We start from the raw sequence: 19,500 nt of genomic DNA, 5'->3' as shown, positions 1-19,500 counted from the left end.
AAGGTGCCGATGACACCCCGAAAGGCATCCGGTTGTATTGAAACAATCCACGATGGGTATTGATAGTCAAATATGGCTTAGCTGCTCCATCCAAAAGAACCCGTTGGTGAGCCCAACTACTGTCTCATCGTTTTCCACCAGCTGACATACTGAATAAATCCTCTATCCTTGGCACTGAATACTGATCTCGGCTTAAGGCTTGGTAGACCGTTACTTGAGAATCCTCACATATCCTAACGGACCCATCTGGTTTCAAAATTGGCACTACGGGGGCCGCCCAATTTGAGAACCTTACTGGTTCCAAAGTGCCTTCCTCTTGGATTCTCTCTAGTCCCCGTTCAATACTTTCTTTGAACGCATATGGCATTGTTCGGGCCTTGAAATATCGAGACTTGGCCTGGGGATTTACGTAAAGGGTGGCTTTGGTTCCCTGTAAAGTCTCCTTAAAACTTCTGCATACATTTCAATGACTTGGCGGTAATCTTCCGCAGACTTGAATTTTCTCAACCAATCCTTTCCCAGAAGACTTGGACCGTTTCCTTCGACTACCAAGAGAGGTACCCTTGCTGTGTCACACAGTGTGTCCTTCACACTTTGCGATGACTTTGACTTCTCCTAACACCGTCCATCTTCACCGGTATGTTCTCAAGGTTATCCTGTTTTCCTGAGTCCTGGTGCTTCTCGAAGTTTCCACAGTTTTCCAAACGTCTCCTCACTGATTATGGACACTGAAGCCCCTGTGTCGGCTTCCATCAGTATCTCCTTGTTGATGGTTATCTTTTCCAGTAAGGGGACCTGCTTTTGTGATTTCCCAGGTGGTAGATAGTTTGAGCTTCCTCCTCGTTTTCGTCTTCCTCGTCATTGTCACTCATCCCAAACAATTTGCAGCTGCTTCTACCTTTTTTTCAAATTTTGGTCGTTGCGTCTTGCAAGCTCTTGCGCAATATGGCCTGTTTTTCGACATTTCCGGCACGTGATATCCTTGAAACGACAGGTGGCGAACGGATGGTTACCATTGCAACGGTAACAGTTGCTCTTCAACTTTGATTGCTTTACATAAGTTGTCTCTTCATGTACCCCCCCCGTGGTGTGGTGTGGTCTTTTCATCTCTTTTCAGTTCTTTACTGCTGCTCCTATGGTGAGAGCTGTTTCAAAATCCAATGACACTTCTGCCAACAAAGACCGTTGTATTCTATCATGTTTGACTCCGCATACCAATCTATCACGCAATATATCACTCATTCTCTTAGTTTAATTAATTCCTCAGTGCCACCACATAATCTGATATACTTTCCTCCTCTTTCCGACGACTGTTAAATCGATACCTTTGCACGGTAATGAAGGGCTTCGGGGTTTTGGTGTTCTTTCAGCAATTTCACGAGGTCTGCTTATCCTTTGCTCGCTATATATTCCTTCTGATGCAGCCAATGTTCTCGCCAGTTGGTACGTTTGAGGCGCACGTGTACTCAGCAGAATGGCTATTTGTCCATTCTTCTTTGAAGGGCCCCACCTGACCGAACAACGCCTTCATCTGCTATCGGTTAGTCTCGATCCCGTCCTCGTCGCCAAATGTAATATTTTATACTACCGACGTAGCTATCGCTTCAAGTCTACTCTCTAGAGCGTCTTCGCGCCTTCTAACCACGTCACGGATAAACCGCGCATTTCCATCCTGTATCTTACTACAGAAAGCTTTCTTGATTTGTTGCCACGTAGACATGAGAGAATTATGCTCTCAGTAAAGCAAAGGAAATTTGACAATGGATCCAAGAATTGTTCATGTTGTAGCTTGTTTTCATTTTTCAGAATGGAGTGATGATAATTCTAATTGTCTAAGAAAAGTAGAGTGCAGCAAACACAAGCAAACACAAGAGGCATAAATCATAAAATTTAAATGATGCTTGTTCCACTTTTCGGATCGGTTCCTTGTATACCTAACCTCTTTAATCAATTTGACCTTTCGATCGAGCTTGTTATATCTAACAAGATGCTAGACTGGTTGTGCTGAAAAACTCTGCATTCGGATTAAAAACTCGAACATCAAAGTAATTTCTTCAAAACAACTTTCCAAGAATCCACAAGTTTCAATATCCAATCTCACATAATCGTCAATATAGAGCTAAAATTAGTCTTCTGAGAAATAGATAATAGAACTTATACGAATGCAAAACTGGCTCATACTGAACATCTTAGCATATCTCTCCTAGCAAACCAGTTTAAAAAATCTCGAACTTCATTGTGGCATCTGTGCAAGACAATTAGAGCATGAGTGACAGAATAATCAGCTCCACAGGCATATTGATCAACAAGATTCAAAGGTCGCCGTTCATGCATAGCGTATAGTAAAGCAAATTAAAGCATCACAGCTCTGGTCACCAACATCCGTATTGTTCCAGAGGAAAGGCTGTCGGCCAGTTTGATGCACCTTTCTGTTTTGCTAATTCTATAGGATGCTTGAGGTGAATATTGCATGATCTCTAGTTGTTCCTGTTAGCAGCCTTTGTCAATTGTCTTGCTTCTTTGTTTAACCTCTTCGCTACTGATTGTTGATGAATCGCCTCAGTTATGTCTTTTCCTTCGTCAAAGATGACTTCCGTGAAAGGAGCATATATGCAGTCATATGATTTTGGAGTAGTTATACTCTGATGAGAGGGATATATAGGATTTATTATCCCAAGGACTCCATGATGACATGGTAGCACAAAAAGGCTTCTAATCTGTCCACCTCGGTCTCCAGGCATAGGGCAATTTGTTATTGCAGGGATAAGTTTGAGGTTATTGTGGTCTCTTAAAGGCTCATGCAGCAAGTTGATTGTTTGTCTTTATAATTAGCTGTGAACATGTCCATCTTCCAATAATTCCGGGAATGAGAGCAGAATAGGCAGCATGAGGTTGCGACTTTGCTATACTGCATGGTCAACTTGTTGAGACCAAACTGTAATCTTCTGTCATAAGAAGTTAGTACATGCAGTATGTGTCCAAACTAATGGGTGCCCCTATAAGTACGGACGACCATTTGTCGATGTTAATATTGGATCCCTTAAATATTTATGTGGCAATTAAGTTGTTGATGTTCTGGTTTTATAATTAGCCAAGACTTCTTGCCATTGGAAAATTATTAAGTTTGTTCCACCAGTCTTTGACATTTTGTATTTTGCCGCCACAAGCTGCATCATCAGCATGACAAATGTGTTTGCTATTTGGTGTTTTGATTTTTTGAATGAGCAGTATGCGGTTCTTAGTGCATACATAAAATCGTCCCTTCATTAGATAATAAAACATCAGCATCAACAAACAACCGACTTACAAAAGAAGTAGTCCCCTGTAAGTATTTGTAAAAATCGGAAAGATTGCAGGACAATTCACTGATGCAGTGCTTCTCAATGCAACTTTCCAGTTGAAGTTGTTGTGAAAGCGTTGCTTGCATCAATTAACTAACAAGATAGCATCTGTATTGGGGTTATCAACTAAGGAGTGCATGCTATATGGCAGCTTTCTAAGTATAACTAAATGCATGAAGCTTTGATGCTGGCAGGATCAACAAACTCTGTGCATAATCTACGTGTTAGAGTGGTAACAAAATTACATAGCTCAATCAGGGCCATAATGTGGCATGGGCTAGACCGGGCTATAGCCCATCATTTGTAGGCGTGGTCATAATATTGTGGACTGTAAATATGTGTAATGACCAAAGCTGTATATAGTTTATACACCACCCTTTTTCCAGTCTGGATCTGCCAGTAATTCTACCCTATGACTACAGTCAATTAGAAACCAATAAATATGGGCGTGTCCGTAGAAATGAGCATGTCCAGTAGCATCGTGAACTCCCCCCCCATTCTAAAGGTCACGCTACGCCCGTGGCTCAATTGACTGTCCTCCAAATTCTATACACAGACTTCTCCAGTTGGCTGCATCAAGACCAGATGACCTGCATGTTGCTCGGGTCCCATATGACTGCAAAGCCATATTTGACGAATAAGAAGACCATCAATTTATCAAAAAGAATTGGATGTACAGGAGGCTTCTGGGCAGTATCATCCAAACACTCTCGACATAAAGTACGCGGAGCAGCATCTGGATGTTTCTCCGACAGTACATCTTTTACATGCAGTATCATTTGTGAATCAGATCGAGACTTGAGCATTTAAAAAACACCACCTCCATTTCTATTTGTAGCAAACAATTTGCACCTTTGACATTTCCTGCTTTCATGTAATTAGCAAATTGGGTTGCTTTAGATTTTTTCTTAGAGGCATATGCTTCTTGTTGTTGTTTGAGACCACGTGATTTTGAATCGTTCTTACTTCTGCTAATAAATTTTCAATATCACCCTTAATTGTGCCAGCCAGCACATCAATGGTGAAGACACTCTGCGTGTTTTTAGCTCTACATTTCCTGTGTATCAGAATCCTAGCTTGAATCCAAGCTAAGGCATCTGGTGATGAACAATGGACTTGCAATCAAGGCTTCTCTCCTCATTTGTTGTTTCTCTGCTGTACTTGACTCTGACAGACTGACTGTTTCAATCCATTCAGTATATATATATATATATATATATATATATATATATATATATATATATATATATACATATGACGTTTCTTATCTTAGTGTCTCGTAAGAGGCTTCCGATTCAAATTCCCTAACTCTTTTCTGTTCAAACAACGAGAGTGAATCTGATTGAGTGGGTTGCTATTTGTACATTGTTTGCCTGATTTGGCGTAGCTATATAGCAACAACTTTTGCAGTAACCACTTTTTTATTGCATAACAACATTTGTATCATGATTTCAGAGATATAAGGAGATTGGCTCAGCTCACAATAAAATGTAAATTACAAGTCAGCAGTTGAGCGTGAGATCGTAACTCGGTAAGATCATATGATGAATTGAATTAATGAATCGTATACTATCTAATTATAGCTCTACTGTTATAGTATCTAGGCTTCAAGCAATACACCTAGTTGTATTCTATCTCAACTAAAGTCTTCACCATTTGTGTTTCTTGTTTTGCATGAGCAGTGATGTTGTTCTAGAATCCGTCACTAAAATCTATATCTATAAAGGAAAGTAGGCCCATGGGCGCAGCCATTTTGAATTTTTGCTTCGTAATTACTCGCAAACTGCCGTTCCTTTCCGCTCCTCCTTTAGCACTTAGCCTTCTCTACTTTCGTAAAGCAACTGGTGCTCTTCGCGGTGGCCAGTACCCTGTACTTTGCTTTGTGTTGGCGTTTTTTTTGAAAATTGCGACTTCACAAAAAGTTTGTTCCCTATGCGCTCGCAAACCGCTGCACTTCCTCGCTTCCCCTCTAGCATGCGGCCTATTTCTCAGTTTGGAATAGCAACTGGTGACGTTTTCGGTAGTCTGTGTCCTATACCTAGGCGTTGCTGGCGTTCATCTGTACTTCTTGATGTCATCCAGAATGCCTATAGAGACTCATTGTTGCGTCACCTATTTGTAATGTCGCACATTTATTGTGGCGTCACAAACGCTCTGCTGTTTTGGCTAAAGCGCAACAGAAAGTTGTCATTACAGCAAACCCGGCTGTCCACTGTCAAAATGCCTTCCAAAAAGGGCTCTCTGTCTGCTATTTTGTCAAAGGCAAAGCGACGAAAGTTATCACTGCGACAGGAAAAAGATAACGAAGCTACTCGCCGGCTCGACTCACAGCGCCAGCGCAGTGCCCGTCGACGGATCGCGAAAGCTACTACCAAAACTTCTTCTCCAGTCAATGAAAGAGCTAACGATGAGCACCGCTGTCTTTCTCAACACGCGCTTAGCATGTGCGTCAATAATCACGTACTTCTAGAATATTCTTAGAATTTCTACCCAAGTTGTCTCCTTTTGGAACTGTGTCTATGTAGGCAATGCATACCGTCATCAATAATAGTTCTAGGTAACCAATGACAAAATTATGAACGTATGATATTATACAATATATACTGTATATATACTGTACTAGAATCCATGGCCCGTCCTTCGTACGGGCAAGATACTGTAGTGTAAAGATAGGTCTGTGGACACGTCACGTGCAATCTTTGTTGCGAGGTCCCGGATATGCTGAATGAATTCGAATCTTGCTCGTCGCGCTTGTTTCGATAGAAATCGACACACTCCCCGTGTAGTGCTTGCTGCAGAAAACGTGTAGGATGGATTCGGTGCAAATGCAATCAGAATTCGGGGAGAAACGAAAGCGCTAGAAGAGTAAGTTTCGTCGGCAAGAGATATTCGATTGCTCAAAGCTTTGCGAAGGACGACGATGCATACAGTCTACACGGGACTGGTGCGGGCGTGTGTTCGAATGAACTGCAATGTGTAGCGTTTACGTCATCGAGAAATTTTACGCGTGGGTCGACCCCTCGAGAGGGGACCCGGTGCATTAATTTTTATTTTTTTTACGCAAACCTTCGTCTTTGCGTGCCGAGTGTGCGTGCCGATTTCGGTTGCGAACGGACAAAAGACGTGGCTACCAAACGCGAACACACACACACACACACACACACACACACACACACACACAGACAATTTGAGCTTTATATATTAGATAGTATATTGTATAATATACAGTATATGCCAATTATAACGTATTTGTGTGCAACTACTGCTAGAAGCATTTTCCAAAGAATTTCTGCTGTGAAACTCAATGTTGCAACGACGGATATCCACTTTATCGTCGTCCATAGGTGTCTCCGCTTAGATAACCGAATTTTATTATGCCCCAAGAGTCTAGACGCTGGGATTGTGTTAATCAACTTAATTAATTGGCCCGGGCGAAGAACGGGCTACATGGCTTGTCACATATAATATTGGAATCTTTGTTGTACACACTTATTATAATAGTTACAATATTAGTTACAATACTACATGCTACCATGCAGGAGCATGGAAGGTATGAACCCACCAGAAAAATTGACCTTGTCCGGAAATGCCTATTGCTACAGTCTGTACTGCAGGATCTGCTGGCTGAATAGGAAAAATTGCAAAATTTATTAAATTATAACAGCAAAGTGTCTAATTAAATGACACTATGAACCGTTGGTGTCCTTTTTCCTCACTGGCAGTATAGAATCTCTTGGATCGTGGTCTGATGTCAGCTTGAAACGTTGAAGAGTAGCCCTATAGCATCTAAGACAGTTTCCGTTAATATAGGACTACAATTCCTTTAGTCAAGTTTTCAATAACTTGATGCAGCAATTACTATCAGTTGCGTTGTGGTCTTATAATGCACCTGAAATCCCAAGTAGAGTGATGTTATACTATACAATGATGACGATTACCTGTTTTTGTAGTCTACCTGTTGTACGGAAATAATAAAAATACATCATACATGTGTGTGCATGCATGCGTGACATCTGTGTGCGTGTGCGTGTGTATGTGATTTTGTCTAGGCTGTGGCAGAAAGTAAGAACCGCGTGAGTTGGCATGAACCAAATACACAAGTTGAGCTTTCTAAAGTCCATATACTGTATGTAAACTATTATAGAGAATGTACATCATACTCTCTGACCTATTTTGATGAGTCAGCATTCTGAGGTCAAAATAGTAGACTTAAAACTAGCTTTCAACTACTAATAAAGCAGAATGTAGTCAAAATCTACATCTTTAACATTACAAGCAAAATCATCTCTTACTGAACATTTCAGTACTAATACTCACTGTCAACATCATACAGCACATCTAACAACTTTCAAAACTCCCAGTCAATCTGAGCGAGCACATTCCACGACAAAGTAAACAGCAGCTGAAAAAGTATTGCCATTTATTCTCTCCTACCAGACTGTGTCAAACTTGGAATCTGCAAGAGTCCCATAACAGGAGCCGGCGGTGCACTGTTTGGACGCTGTGTTTGAGTTGGGGGAATCTCCAAGTATGTTCCAGTATGGTAGCCAAGAGGGTGAGGGTGAGTGGCAGTCATCGCGGCATGTTGTGCAGTCATAGCGGGGATGGATGGCATCGAGCCACTTTGAAATTGCTGTTGCACAGCAAGAGTTGGCATTCTCATGCTTACAGGTACATCTGACTGCATTACTCGTAGCAGATTAGGGTTACTTCCAGTTGCTGTCAGACCAGCAGGGGCAACTTGGACAGTCCCAACAGTAGTCGATGTTCCAGTGGCATTGGCTGGCAGCTCACTGGGGTTACCAATCATGGCAAGAGTTTCAAAGTCAAATCTATACACGTATCTCTTGCCGGGCACTTTGTGCATGATTTTCTTGTCATAGTAATATCGAATAGCTCGACTCAACTTGTCGTAATTCATGTTTGGTTTCTTCTTCCGTAATCCCCACAAACGTGATACCTCATCAGGGTTCAGCAGTTTGAACTCCCCGTTGTGACCAGCCCAAGCTATACAGTTGACATTTCTCTTGTCTGAAAGCAGTTCAAGAAGAAACTGCCACAACTGGATCTGACCACCCAGATTGCCTCCCACACCAGGACTTTCTGGTGTATTGCTTTCTTGTCCAAGTGGAGGAGCCGGTAAGTGTCTAGGTGAGTTGGAACCATCCTTCATACTAGTGGTTACCCCAGTTTGGTTGGTTTGAGCATACTGCAGGTGACCTTGAGATATTAATTCATTGCTATTGCTCCTGTTGTCATCATGGCGTCCAGCCATGTCAGCCTGCCCATGTCCTGCTTGTGCAGCTTCTGTGTTAACAACAGTTTGTGGTCTCATAGCAACCATTTGATCAGGAGACACATAAGGAGGATTTAAACGTGGTGACATTGCCATCCATGTCATCGGATCATAAGCCAGTGGCTGAGGAACAACTACAACAAAAAACAATTAAATGTTAGATCATTGTTTAGCTAATTAGTTGAGCAGAAGCAATCTAATTGTTCCACCTTGCATACATGAACACCTAGTGCAGCATCATTACTAAGTATTAGGACTCATACCGTTTAGTGTGTATATATACACCGATTGATGAACGAGTAGTTAAGGACTTGGGCTGTGGACTGAACGCTTGCTGTGTTGCACCACATTGTTTTGGTCAGAGTACATGCAGGGTTCGAAAAATCCGGTCGCCAAGTCACCATATGGCGACCACTTCTAGATGGCTGGCGACTAAATGAACGGTGTGGTCGCCAATTTGGCGACTAGAAATATTTGGTAGTTTCTAGTCACTAGTGGCTCTTGGATGTGAACCACCTGCTCGGCAGATGTTTTGCGTTACAATTAAGGTACGTTGCCACCTTCTATGTCTATCATTTAGTTGCACCCTGCAATGCATTCCGTCTACTTAGCACCTTCGTACATATCATGTAACAACGTATCTATGGCACGCGGAACGTGAATTTATTAGGTTAGTCACGTGTGTGTGTGTGTGTGGTGTGTGTGTGTGTGTGTGTGTGTGTGTGTATGTGTGTGTGTGTGTGTGTGTGTGTGTGTGTGTGTGTGTGTGTGTGTGTGTGTGTGTGTGTGTTACACCCTATATATGTGACTAACTTAATAAAGTCACGTTCTGTGTGTCATAGTTTACACCCTGTGTGTGTGTGTGTGTGTGTTGTGTGTGGTGTGTGTGTGTGTGTGTGTGTGTGTGTGTGTGTGTGTGTGTGTGTGTGTGTGTGTGTGTGTTTACACCCTATATATGTGACTAACCTAATAAAGTCACGTTCCGCGTGCCATATCTATTGCCTGTACCGATCTCATTGGTCTCTGCCATCAGCTCCAGACAAACCCAACTAAAGACTTGCAGGCACGTCTAATTTTTTAAATAATCGTGGTCACTGCTATCCTTCATATGCTACACCAATAATCCAAGTCAACAGCTCCATCATCGACAAGACGCCATTGCGCAGCAGCTTAATTCTTCCGAATGAAACATGAAATCGGCAGCCAATCGTAGTTGAAGGTGATAGCAACTGCCTATTTAGATCCTTTTCTATGCTGTTCAAAGGAACGAAGAATCTGACCATCTTGAATTGAGGCAAATATAAACTATTATGTAGGTCTTTGTAAATGGTGGGCTTAGGAAGTGGCAAAACAAACAGCTTTTTCCGCAGCAAGCTGCCTGAGTGTCTTTATATCAGAAGAACAACCAGGTTCGTCCAGGAGCTCATACGTTTCCTAGTGTTACTAAGAAAGTTTGTTCAGACAAAAGTTTCTGCATGTCCAGTTCTGAAATCTACGTGTTGAGTGATGCCATGCCCTATTGGAGCGCTACAATAACAAAAGTTTATCACATACGTTCCAGAAATTACCATAGGAAACCACGTGGGGTGTGGGGTTTCCTTGAGAGTTACCGGATGTACTGCTCTCAGAAAATCAATGGTAGCATTGAGTCATATGGAGAATTAAGAAAATGCTCAAAGAATGGTCATGTCTTATTGGATGGAATGCCAGGATGTGGATGTGATGACAACCACATAATCACATTAATTAATATGTACAAAACCACACAACCACATTTTAGTTTGGTTGTAGCTATACAATTAGTTGAAAGTTTCTATAAAATATGAGTACTCATACTATTACATAAAAAGAATCCCAAGTACAATCCTGTAGATTGATGTGTTTACTAGCCAATGTTGATCCAATGTTACTGCAAATTCCTAGTTAGGTCTTAATTTAATGTCAAACATAATAATCTGGGAAAGGGTCTCAACAGTGATATTACTGACTTGTTTACTTCTGGAATCTCTGACCTAGAAACTAGTGAAAGTTTGGCGATCAACTGTTCCTCTAGGTGGCCAAACTGGCGACCAGATTCAAACACATTTTTCGAACCCTGACACGGGAGACGGATTTAGACACTTCAAGCAACTCTGACAGTGAAAGAGAACAACTTACAGTTCATAAGCAACTCAGTTGTTTAGACTTGACAAGAATCGTCTTGAACGAATTGCAATCACTTGGTCCTTCGTGCTTTCCTCCATGTTTCTTTCTACGAAAGGAGGCCATGGTACATAACAAAATTGTTTGCGTGATGTGAAGAACACGGATCACTGCGAATAATCTTGTGACACCAGGCACCTTCATTCTACAGCTGAACCATCGCCGTATGTGTGCTTTTCGCCATAGATTAAAGGTGAGTCAGTGGTGCGAAAAGACATTTTACTTTCGCCTAAGCAAATATCAGTCTACACGAAGCAGTGAAACAAAAACTACACTCATTGGATGTTATTTGGAAAACTGACTCATACATTTTGTTTTCTAACCTTATCATAACGCTCAGCTATCAAGCTTGCTGTGAGATAGCGCCATACTCGACTTGATATGTGACCAGAAATGATTAGCAGCCAAGGGTGGAGTCAGAGTTGAACACACTGGTGAATTGCTCCTTTAATTAAGGCTATTGCACAAAAGTTGCCTTCTAAAGGGACTATGACAGTCAGTAAAGCTGTTAGAAATCTTCATGTCTGTTACATTATGGTCCAATGCCAAGATGGTATGTAGATTAGCATTAGACGGTAATGACTGTACTTTTTGGTGTTTAGTTTTAGTTTTGAGTGTACCCACAGGTACAAGTGTATGTATATCTAAATAAATATAAAACATGCTTCTCAACATCAGTTGCAGTCACAACTAGACTCTTCTCTATGGAACTACCTAAAAAAACGTCAGTTTGGGTGATTGCACACGTATCAACACGACATCAGCTCAGCATGCTGGAGCTTGGCTATGGCAACATCTAACAATAATCTTGGCCTTGCCATACGATACCCCAGAAAGAGATCGTGCTATCTTTGCGCCTTTGGCTTGGAGTCCCACTTTTTGCCTCCGAAACGAGTCGATGCTCTTGCAACAAGAGCTTGGATCGCTTTGAGATCAACTGCTTGGCTGTTGTCAGAACACGCCATCATGATGCTCTGTGTACTGTCTTCCTTCACGCTCTTTCAGTCAACAATGCTAACTGCCAAATAGAACAAAACTGCTCAGTCGACCAACAACATGCGTCTAGGTGATGTCTTCCATCCTGATTCTGAACAAGGATTACCCACGTATTTGATATCTCAGTATGGAATTCTTTTCAACCACAGTACATCATCAAAGCTGCACACTATGCAGGTGCAGCAGCAGAAGCAGGCCAGATTGGAAAAAAAGACAGTTGTCACGATGATTTTGTTGAAAGTTACTGGTGGCATATTCCACCCACTGGTCTTTGAGCCTTGGATTGTGGACAAGCCATAGTTTGCTGGTGATCAAGAACATTGCTAGAAGACTTGCCTTTCAAGGAAATGTATTAATAAGCAAGGCTACTACCAACTTGCACAAACAGCTATCTGTTACATTATGGGCATTGGCTATACAATGACAAGATGATTTTTACATAGATTAGCGTTGGACTGTAGAGAGAGTGCTTTATATTAGCCTTCTAGCTTGTTCTGTTCAAACACACATTTCATATATAATTAAACAACAACTAATTAACACCTTAAAGGAGCACGTTCATGCTTGCACATGTGCACTTGAGAAAACTCAAGACTGAGGTAACTCTTGTATCATAGCCATGGCATGTAACAATTATTCCAATGCTTTGGCAAGAAAATCAATTTTGATCACCCTACCTAGTGCTGTTCAGAGGACTCAGGTTGTGCATGCACAAAGGTCCATGGACAAACTATGGCAATGTTGTCTATTCAGGCATCGACTGACAGGGACAGGAGCACAGCAGCATAAGCTTTAAACAATATAAACTTTTCGGTGTTCACTGTGAACTGAGAGTACTTGTTTAAATAATACTCAGAAAAGGAATGACTAGTCAAGGTAGACCTTCAATATATATGGCAGTTCTTGGAATTTTTCTGTCTAAAATCTTATTTTTGTGAAATTGAATCTACGACTGCAACCTCTTACTGCCATGTCTTGATCCCTCCAATTCAGGCTACAGAAAGGCTTCACGGCTACTGAGCGTTTGAATTAAATTAGTATACAGCAGACCCTTGATTACCCAACCCCCTTTGGGCAAGCCACGGAGGAATAGGGGCCGGATAAGTGAAAAGAATAGATAATCAAAGTGTCGGAGTTTCAACCTTCCCTTGAAGTTCCAGTCTGCTTTTTTGAGTCCCAGTATGTACATGGTATGAACTTTACAACATGTACAAGACGCTACTGTAGTACCTTTCTTTGCAATTACTGCATGTCGTCACTGCGCTTGCACAAAACAGGTTAGTGACGTGATTTGCGCTTTGCAAACACCCATCGGATAATCGAGGGGCAGGCAAGCGAGGGTCTACTGAACTTACTTCAAAGGTAATGAAATGCGTAAGCATTAAAATAATTATGTGTGCCCAACAAGAACTCAGTAGTTACATAACTACAGACAGAGTTGTGCCCAACAGTTCACTTCTACTTGATAATGTTATTCCTTTTTTCACACTTACGAGTATACCCATATGTGTATAGCCATATGTCTACATACAGCCAACCTATGCAACCACAAGATCAAAAGGGTAGTATATTACATTGTGTTTGACTGTACGGTACATATGGTAGGCGTAGTGTGCACACATGCGTATACTTATGCATGTGATGTACACGTGCATGCTGTGTGCACGTGTATGGCTACCAGTATATAAATAGTGGTATGACTGAGATAGTTCAGTCATTAATTGAGTATTAGTATAACCAAGTGGTGTTCTTATGAAAGTGTAACAATGGCGACGAGGATAGGATTCGAACCCACGCGTGCAAAGCACAATGGATGCTAATTACTACATAAAATCCAAAAGAGCGACTAAAACACCATCACATTTTCTACAGTGTACAGATGCTGTCCCCATAGCTAAACAACCATTGATCATTGCAAGGTTTTCTAAGCAAATTCTAGACTTGTTTACGAGCTATTTAATTTGCTTTTAAGAATTCTTGAGCTATGGTTGAAATAAATTGGCTAATGAGAAGTTTGCCCCAGGAAACTCTCTGAAATGATCACACCGCTTATGAACCCTATCAGACCTTCAGCATTTTGTGAATATGGTATTGGCTAGTGCGAGTGTTGACTGTACTAATTCTTCACTGAAGTAAGAAGTCGGTTTTCAGCATACTTAGATTCAGATACCTGTTAAGGGGAAGTCCAACAAAATGAACCTACCTCGCATGAGTAGATCTTTCAAAGACAAATCGATTGGTATACCTTCCTTCATTATCTTGCTGTGATGTACACCCATACACCCACTCCCCTTTCCTGGTCGATTAAGCTCTGCCCACTGCAAATGAATCAATGCATTCACAAACAATTGCTACAGATATGCAAAATGGGAATTCGAAGTTATTATGAAGATTTGCCTTCTTGCTGTTAGTAGTTCCTTTCTGAAGTAAAATAGTGTCGGTAGAGCTCTTTTTCTGATAGACTTTCAAGCAGAACTCCTCATTATTATGAATTACCTAAAGACTGTACTTTTGCTTGAGTAATTGCTTATCCTTGTTCTTTTAATTACTATCCAAAGAGAAACGTTCAGAGCTCTGTCTAGAGTGTGCTACAGAACGTTCCTATTTTCACATCCGGTCTGCTCACTTTCTTTGCCGCTGATTGGTAGAAGGTTACAATCCAGGATGTGAAAATAGGATAGTCCTCTGTTGCCCAAGCCAGAGGGTGTGCTGAGTGTTCTCTTCAGATATCAAAAGAACAAAGATAAACAAATACTGAAGCAAGAGCACGTTCTCTAGGTAAGCCGTAGTAATAAGAAATTCTGTTAGAAATCTGATGGAAACAGCTCTACCAACGCCATTTTACTTTAGAGAGGAACCAATGACGGCAAGAAGGCAGATCTCCACAATATCTTCGCATTTACATTCGGCATTCTCGATAAAGTAGCTGTGTTTCAAGTGGGCGGAGCTTAATCGACCAGAAACCGTGGGTGTTGCACATCACAGAAATATGCAGCATTGCTAGTTCTCGTTTACCAAAGAGGAGATAACGAAGTAACTTATACCCACCGAGTTGTCTTCTTAAGATCTACTTATACAAGTTAGGTTGACCATATTTTGTTGGACTTGTTGTATTTCTCTATGCTGTCAGTGCCATCGGTAGGTGTGCCATTAATCTAAGATACAGGTATGTGCCATTTAACTGTTTCAGACTATGGAAATGTCAAGCATTTGACAAATTATATGCATTTACCATACCACATTCTAAAATTAAAGAAAACTCTCACCAAAATCAACTATCTCTCAGATGAAAGCTGTCACTTCATGACACAACCCTTTGCAACTGTTTACTGCAGAAGTTTACCGTAACGAAGAAATAAAGCATTGAAATTACCTGCGTAGGCGTGTTTAGTACTCATATGTGGCGTATGCGTACCTCTGATTGTTGGTTAGCAAGGAAGACCGATATCTGTGCACATTTCAAGTTAAGGATTGTGAGACTTACGGTGTCAAGTTGCGAATTATTAACTAAAGCAAACTGGGACCCCAAAGTTATCATGCAAGTATCGACTGTGGCAATACAACCTCAGAAGGAGATCCTTCTTGGATTAGCTCATAGATCATGTCTCGCTGAATTTTGGGTGCATTAGGAGCACTTGGTATGGTTAAACCTAAAGTAGTTGCTTCGAGAGAATAAGACTTTGTGTACATACGGGGAATCGTCTGAACAATTCGTTGCCGATTCTCTGCTTCTGTGGCTGTCTGGACCGTAGGTTTCCTGCAGGAAGATACCAGGCCTTGTATCTTTCTTTCAACAAGTTTTAGTATTTGGTGAGAGTTCTCCTTTAAACGGTAGAGCAAATAATACACATCCGTAAGTACAGATAGATCTAGAAGCCATTCTCAATAATTGATGTATTGTAGAAATCATAAACAAACACAACATACATAAGAGAAAGTACTGAAAAGTACTGAGAAATTATCACATGTGGGGACCTGCACACACCTACTACACCTCCTAGAAATGACAACAACAATCTCACCTGTTCCAAATTGTACCCCTTGTGCAGGGTGATAGATTGCTCTGTGTGTTGATCCGTAAGCAGGTACACCACCAACAGTAGCAGGATGTATATATGAGACAGTGCCATCTACTATACAAAAACAACAACACTCTTCAGCAAACAGAGATCCTCAGGTGAAATTGCTCAACTACCTGAATATGCACGTGCCACCATTGGCCTCGGGAATGCAAGTCCTGCCATTCCTGTCTGCTATCACAATATATAAACTGTTGTGTTATGCTCCAAGTGACTCACTAGAACTATTACTTACTACTGGTAATCCTGCAGAAGCAGTCAGTTGAATGGGATGTGACAGTGCTGTAGTCACTGTGTTTTGGATCTGAGCATTAGTCATAGCAAGACTTGGGTTGACCACCAGAGTACTTGGTAGTGCTCGTACACCGTTCTCTTGCTGTAATGTCTGTACACAAGTATTGCCTTTCGACTTTGGACTTTCTCTAGGACTGTTCCTTTTCTGTCGACTTGGACTGACTGTCAGCTGTTTCTCTGGAGTACCTAGAATTTAGGATGAAGTTAAACAAGAGCAAAGCTTATCAAATCATAATACATAATACACTACATAACACACCAGCCTACAAATTCCAGTACTAACTCATCATCTTCCCTAAATGTAATCCTGACATAACATTTGAGAGGGGCAAAAACTCAATTAGACAGAAATAGTTACATCTTAAAATGATGTTGTCTAGTTAGGTTCCTACTGACATCATATCCTGTGATGTGGTACTTTAGGTAGCACTTCCTTCCAACCACTTCCTGCCTTGCTGGTCAAACTGAAATATTGTTGCATCACAAAGACAAAAGAACCCAAAAACTCGAGCAAAAGCACCTATCTAGCTTTCAAGCCAATGTAAACAGTCCCTCAGACACCATCCTATTGAGTTAGTTGACTTCCTGTCTATTCTAGGAACTAGCCAGCAGCCTTTATCCACAGGCAAAAAACACGCACTTTCCCAACGCAAAAATCTATTTCCTACCTTCTTTGCTGCTTCTCTGGCCGTCTACCTTCCCCTGACTGGCAAGAGCAGCTGTAAACACAAATCCCGTATTGAAATTAGCGAATCTCGTCTAGACCACTTCCGTCTGCTCTGTCATGTTCACGTTCCAGCCAATCAACATTCACAACCTGGGAAGTACCCCAAACACCCGGAAACTTACCTTTACGTAGCACAGTTAGGTGTCCGTGAATTATGTCTCCTGTCGATTCACTAGTTAGATTGATGAAATCGTCTTTCGTCAGAGAAACTAGTTGTTTGCCGTCCAAATCGATAGCGTGAGGATTCACCGGCTCGGGAAGACTGAATTCATCCTGAGTCCACTTCAGCCACTGCTGCACGTGCTCCTTTCCCCAGTCTTCTGGATCTACAATACACAGAACACAGTCATCAAATGTAACCGAAGCAAGCACGCGTCTATAGGGAGGGTGGCAGGGCCAAATGCGGTTACAACTCGCCAGATTATGACAACTGTCTAGAACTGGAAGCCGAATCTACCATGGAACTGCGAACAGGAAGGATGCATCCCTCCAGCAGTTGGGAAAAACTGCTTCCCGCGTCATTAGCATCTACTGACCCAGAGCGCGAAGGCAGAACAAACCGGAAGTAACGCTACATACACACTAGAAACGAACCTTTGGGGAGAAGAAGAGGCTGCAAAACACAAGATTTTGGTATTTTGTTTTCGTTGCATTCTCCGTTTGAAGCGTGACGTTTCCGTTCCGGTCTAGATACTTTCATATCCTTCTGATGTCCTGCTGACTCTGAACCTACCGTTTCCTATCCACATTGCAACAGAAACAAAAAATTAGTGAAACTATCATCTACAATGTCATCGACAATCACGACGATAGTGAAAATAACTTTCGCCACAATGCTAATGACGCAACACAAGTCAGCACGCAGATGGCACAAAAGGCGTCAGCAGTTGATGAATACATGCAATAATCTTCACATGCAATAATCTTTGCATGCAGCTGGACACCGAACGTAACAACTTCAGGTTTCCACACAGTAGACCTTACACGCAGCAAGACAGACGCTCCGTCACGCGACTTACGCGGAAGCGTTTTCCATTACAACACAGCGAAAACCGCGATGTCGACCTACCATCCGGACGCCAGCGGAAAACAAATAGAACAAGTTTTCAACTCAAACTAGACAGCAAAGCGTATGGACGAGAGTCGTGTTACTGCATGTTATACTTTCCTCACCTTTCCGTTTAATCGATTTCCTTCCTCGTGCTCCTGCATAGTTGTGGCTAGTTGTAGAACGAGCGGACTCGAGTTGCAGGCAGACGTCCGATGAAGTGCACTCTGGACTGCTGGGATGGTTTGTTGCTGCCAAAAGTGAGTAGTAGGCACTAAGTATGGAGAGGTAGCACAGTGAAGACGAGCTGGGAAGGGATATTTCGCAACGGCGATGCTAGCGGTCATCGGCCAACCAGCACAGCAACAGATCTTGCAGCGTGTGAGCGTCGAAAAGCATAAAACGGGTGTTATGACGCTAGAACGGAGGACGGGGGAGGATAAGAAGAAGAGCGGAACTGTTTGCGGAAGTCATTACGACTGGCTCGGCCAAAGACGCGAGTTCAACCGGAACTGGCCACTCGCTTCCGAGATGGTGAAGGCGCCAACAATGTAGGTGAACAGGACTTGTCAACATTTGCATTCGTGCCTATTGCTTACCTCACAACTCTTTTACCTCTTTCCACCAACTCTATGGACCAGCAAAGAGATGAACGTTTCGCAGAGATGCAAAATGAGCGTTTCCGTGACCTCACCCGTGCGTCAGCTCCTTTGAAGGGAGTTGTTTATCGAGGCGTCGATCACGTTGGCCTCCCATTACCGCTAAGCGCTGATTGGTCGACTGGATGCCCCAACAGGGTAACGCGTGATCCCTAACGGAAGTTCAATTAGCGTTGGCCTCAATGAAAGCGTATGGCGAGAACAATGATTTGCACTTTCTTTCCGCTGATTTCATTTCGTCGTTAGCAGCTAGTGACCTGTCACGAGGAAAGGAAAACTGATAAAGATTGCTAGAGGATGCGCTACTTGTGTGACGTGCTGTTCGCATCTTCTACGTTCGACGAGAAAATTTGCGGGCATGACGTCACAGGAAGAGGCTTGCGGCTTTGTTCTTTCCTGCTTCCGCATGACGCAGTTCACTCCAACGCAACACGATTTGCCTAATTGAACCAAAATAAATGTTCACTATTACGTCATTTTCCGTTCTAGAAGTGTTTGTTTCGCTATATTTTGGCATGTGTCTACATAAAGATGGACTCGTGTGGAGCAGGTCACGGCTGATACTTCTATTTATTCAGCTATGAGCCTATAAGAAAAGGGACTTTGTAAAAGTCACGAGACTTGGCGAGTAGCGTACTCTAAACGTATAGGGCTAAACCGACTTCCGGTCTGGGGACTATGTCTGGCTGGCTGACTGCACTGGTTATGTCTGTCACGCTACAGGAATGTGCCACGCCTTCTTAGTGTGGCCCCAATCACGAAGAATTAATTCCTTTATGTCGTACGTGGCAACCAGAGACACGAGCGAAACTTCCTTGAGAGAGTTTTCTCACCAGAACGGTGTAATTCATGTTTGCG

The 19,500-nt window shown here is 42.2% G+C and overlaps 1 protein-coding gene across 6 annotated transcripts; it reads right to left on the bottom strand.

The window, feature by feature from the left end:
• Positions 1-7,442: 7,442 nt before the first annotated feature.
• LOC134177423 (transcription factor ETV6-like) lies at positions 7,443-18,709 on the bottom strand. 6 transcript variants are annotated; one of them, XM_062644202.1, is made up of 9 exons: positions 18,583-18,709; positions 18,109-18,234; positions 17,530-17,674; positions 17,058-17,261; positions 16,877-16,927; positions 16,150-16,394; positions 16,031-16,088; positions 15,858-15,968; positions 7,443-8,771 (listed from the first exon to the last, which is right to left on the bottom strand). In XM_062644202.1, exons 2-9 carry the CDS (start codon positions 18,145-18,147, stop codon positions 7,762-7,764), a joined length of 1,863 nt encoding a protein of 620 aa, XP_062500186.1. In that variant the 5' UTR covers positions 18,148-18,234; positions 18,583-18,709; the 3' UTR covers positions 7,443-7,761. The 6 variants fall into 6 exon arrangements, with proteins under 6 accessions (XP_062500186.1, XP_062500185.1, XP_062500183.1 ...); XM_062644201.1 differs by having other exon boundaries at positions 18,109-18,257; positions 18,583-18,696; XM_062644199.1 differs by lacking the exon at positions 18,583-18,709 and having other exon boundaries at positions 16,031-16,085; positions 18,109-18,491.
• Positions 18,710-19,500: the final 791 nt, after the last annotated feature.

The sequence above is a fragment of the Corticium candelabrum genome, chromosome 3 (assembly GCF_963422355.1).
Source record: "Corticium candelabrum chromosome 3, ooCorCand1.1, whole genome shotgun sequence".
Classification (NCBI taxonomy): Eukaryota; Metazoa; Porifera; class Homoscleromorpha; order Homosclerophorida; family Plakinidae; genus Corticium; species Corticium candelabrum.
The sequence above is the reverse complement of the archived record's forward strand: the minus strand, read 5'-3'. Positions and strand labels throughout refer to the sequence as shown.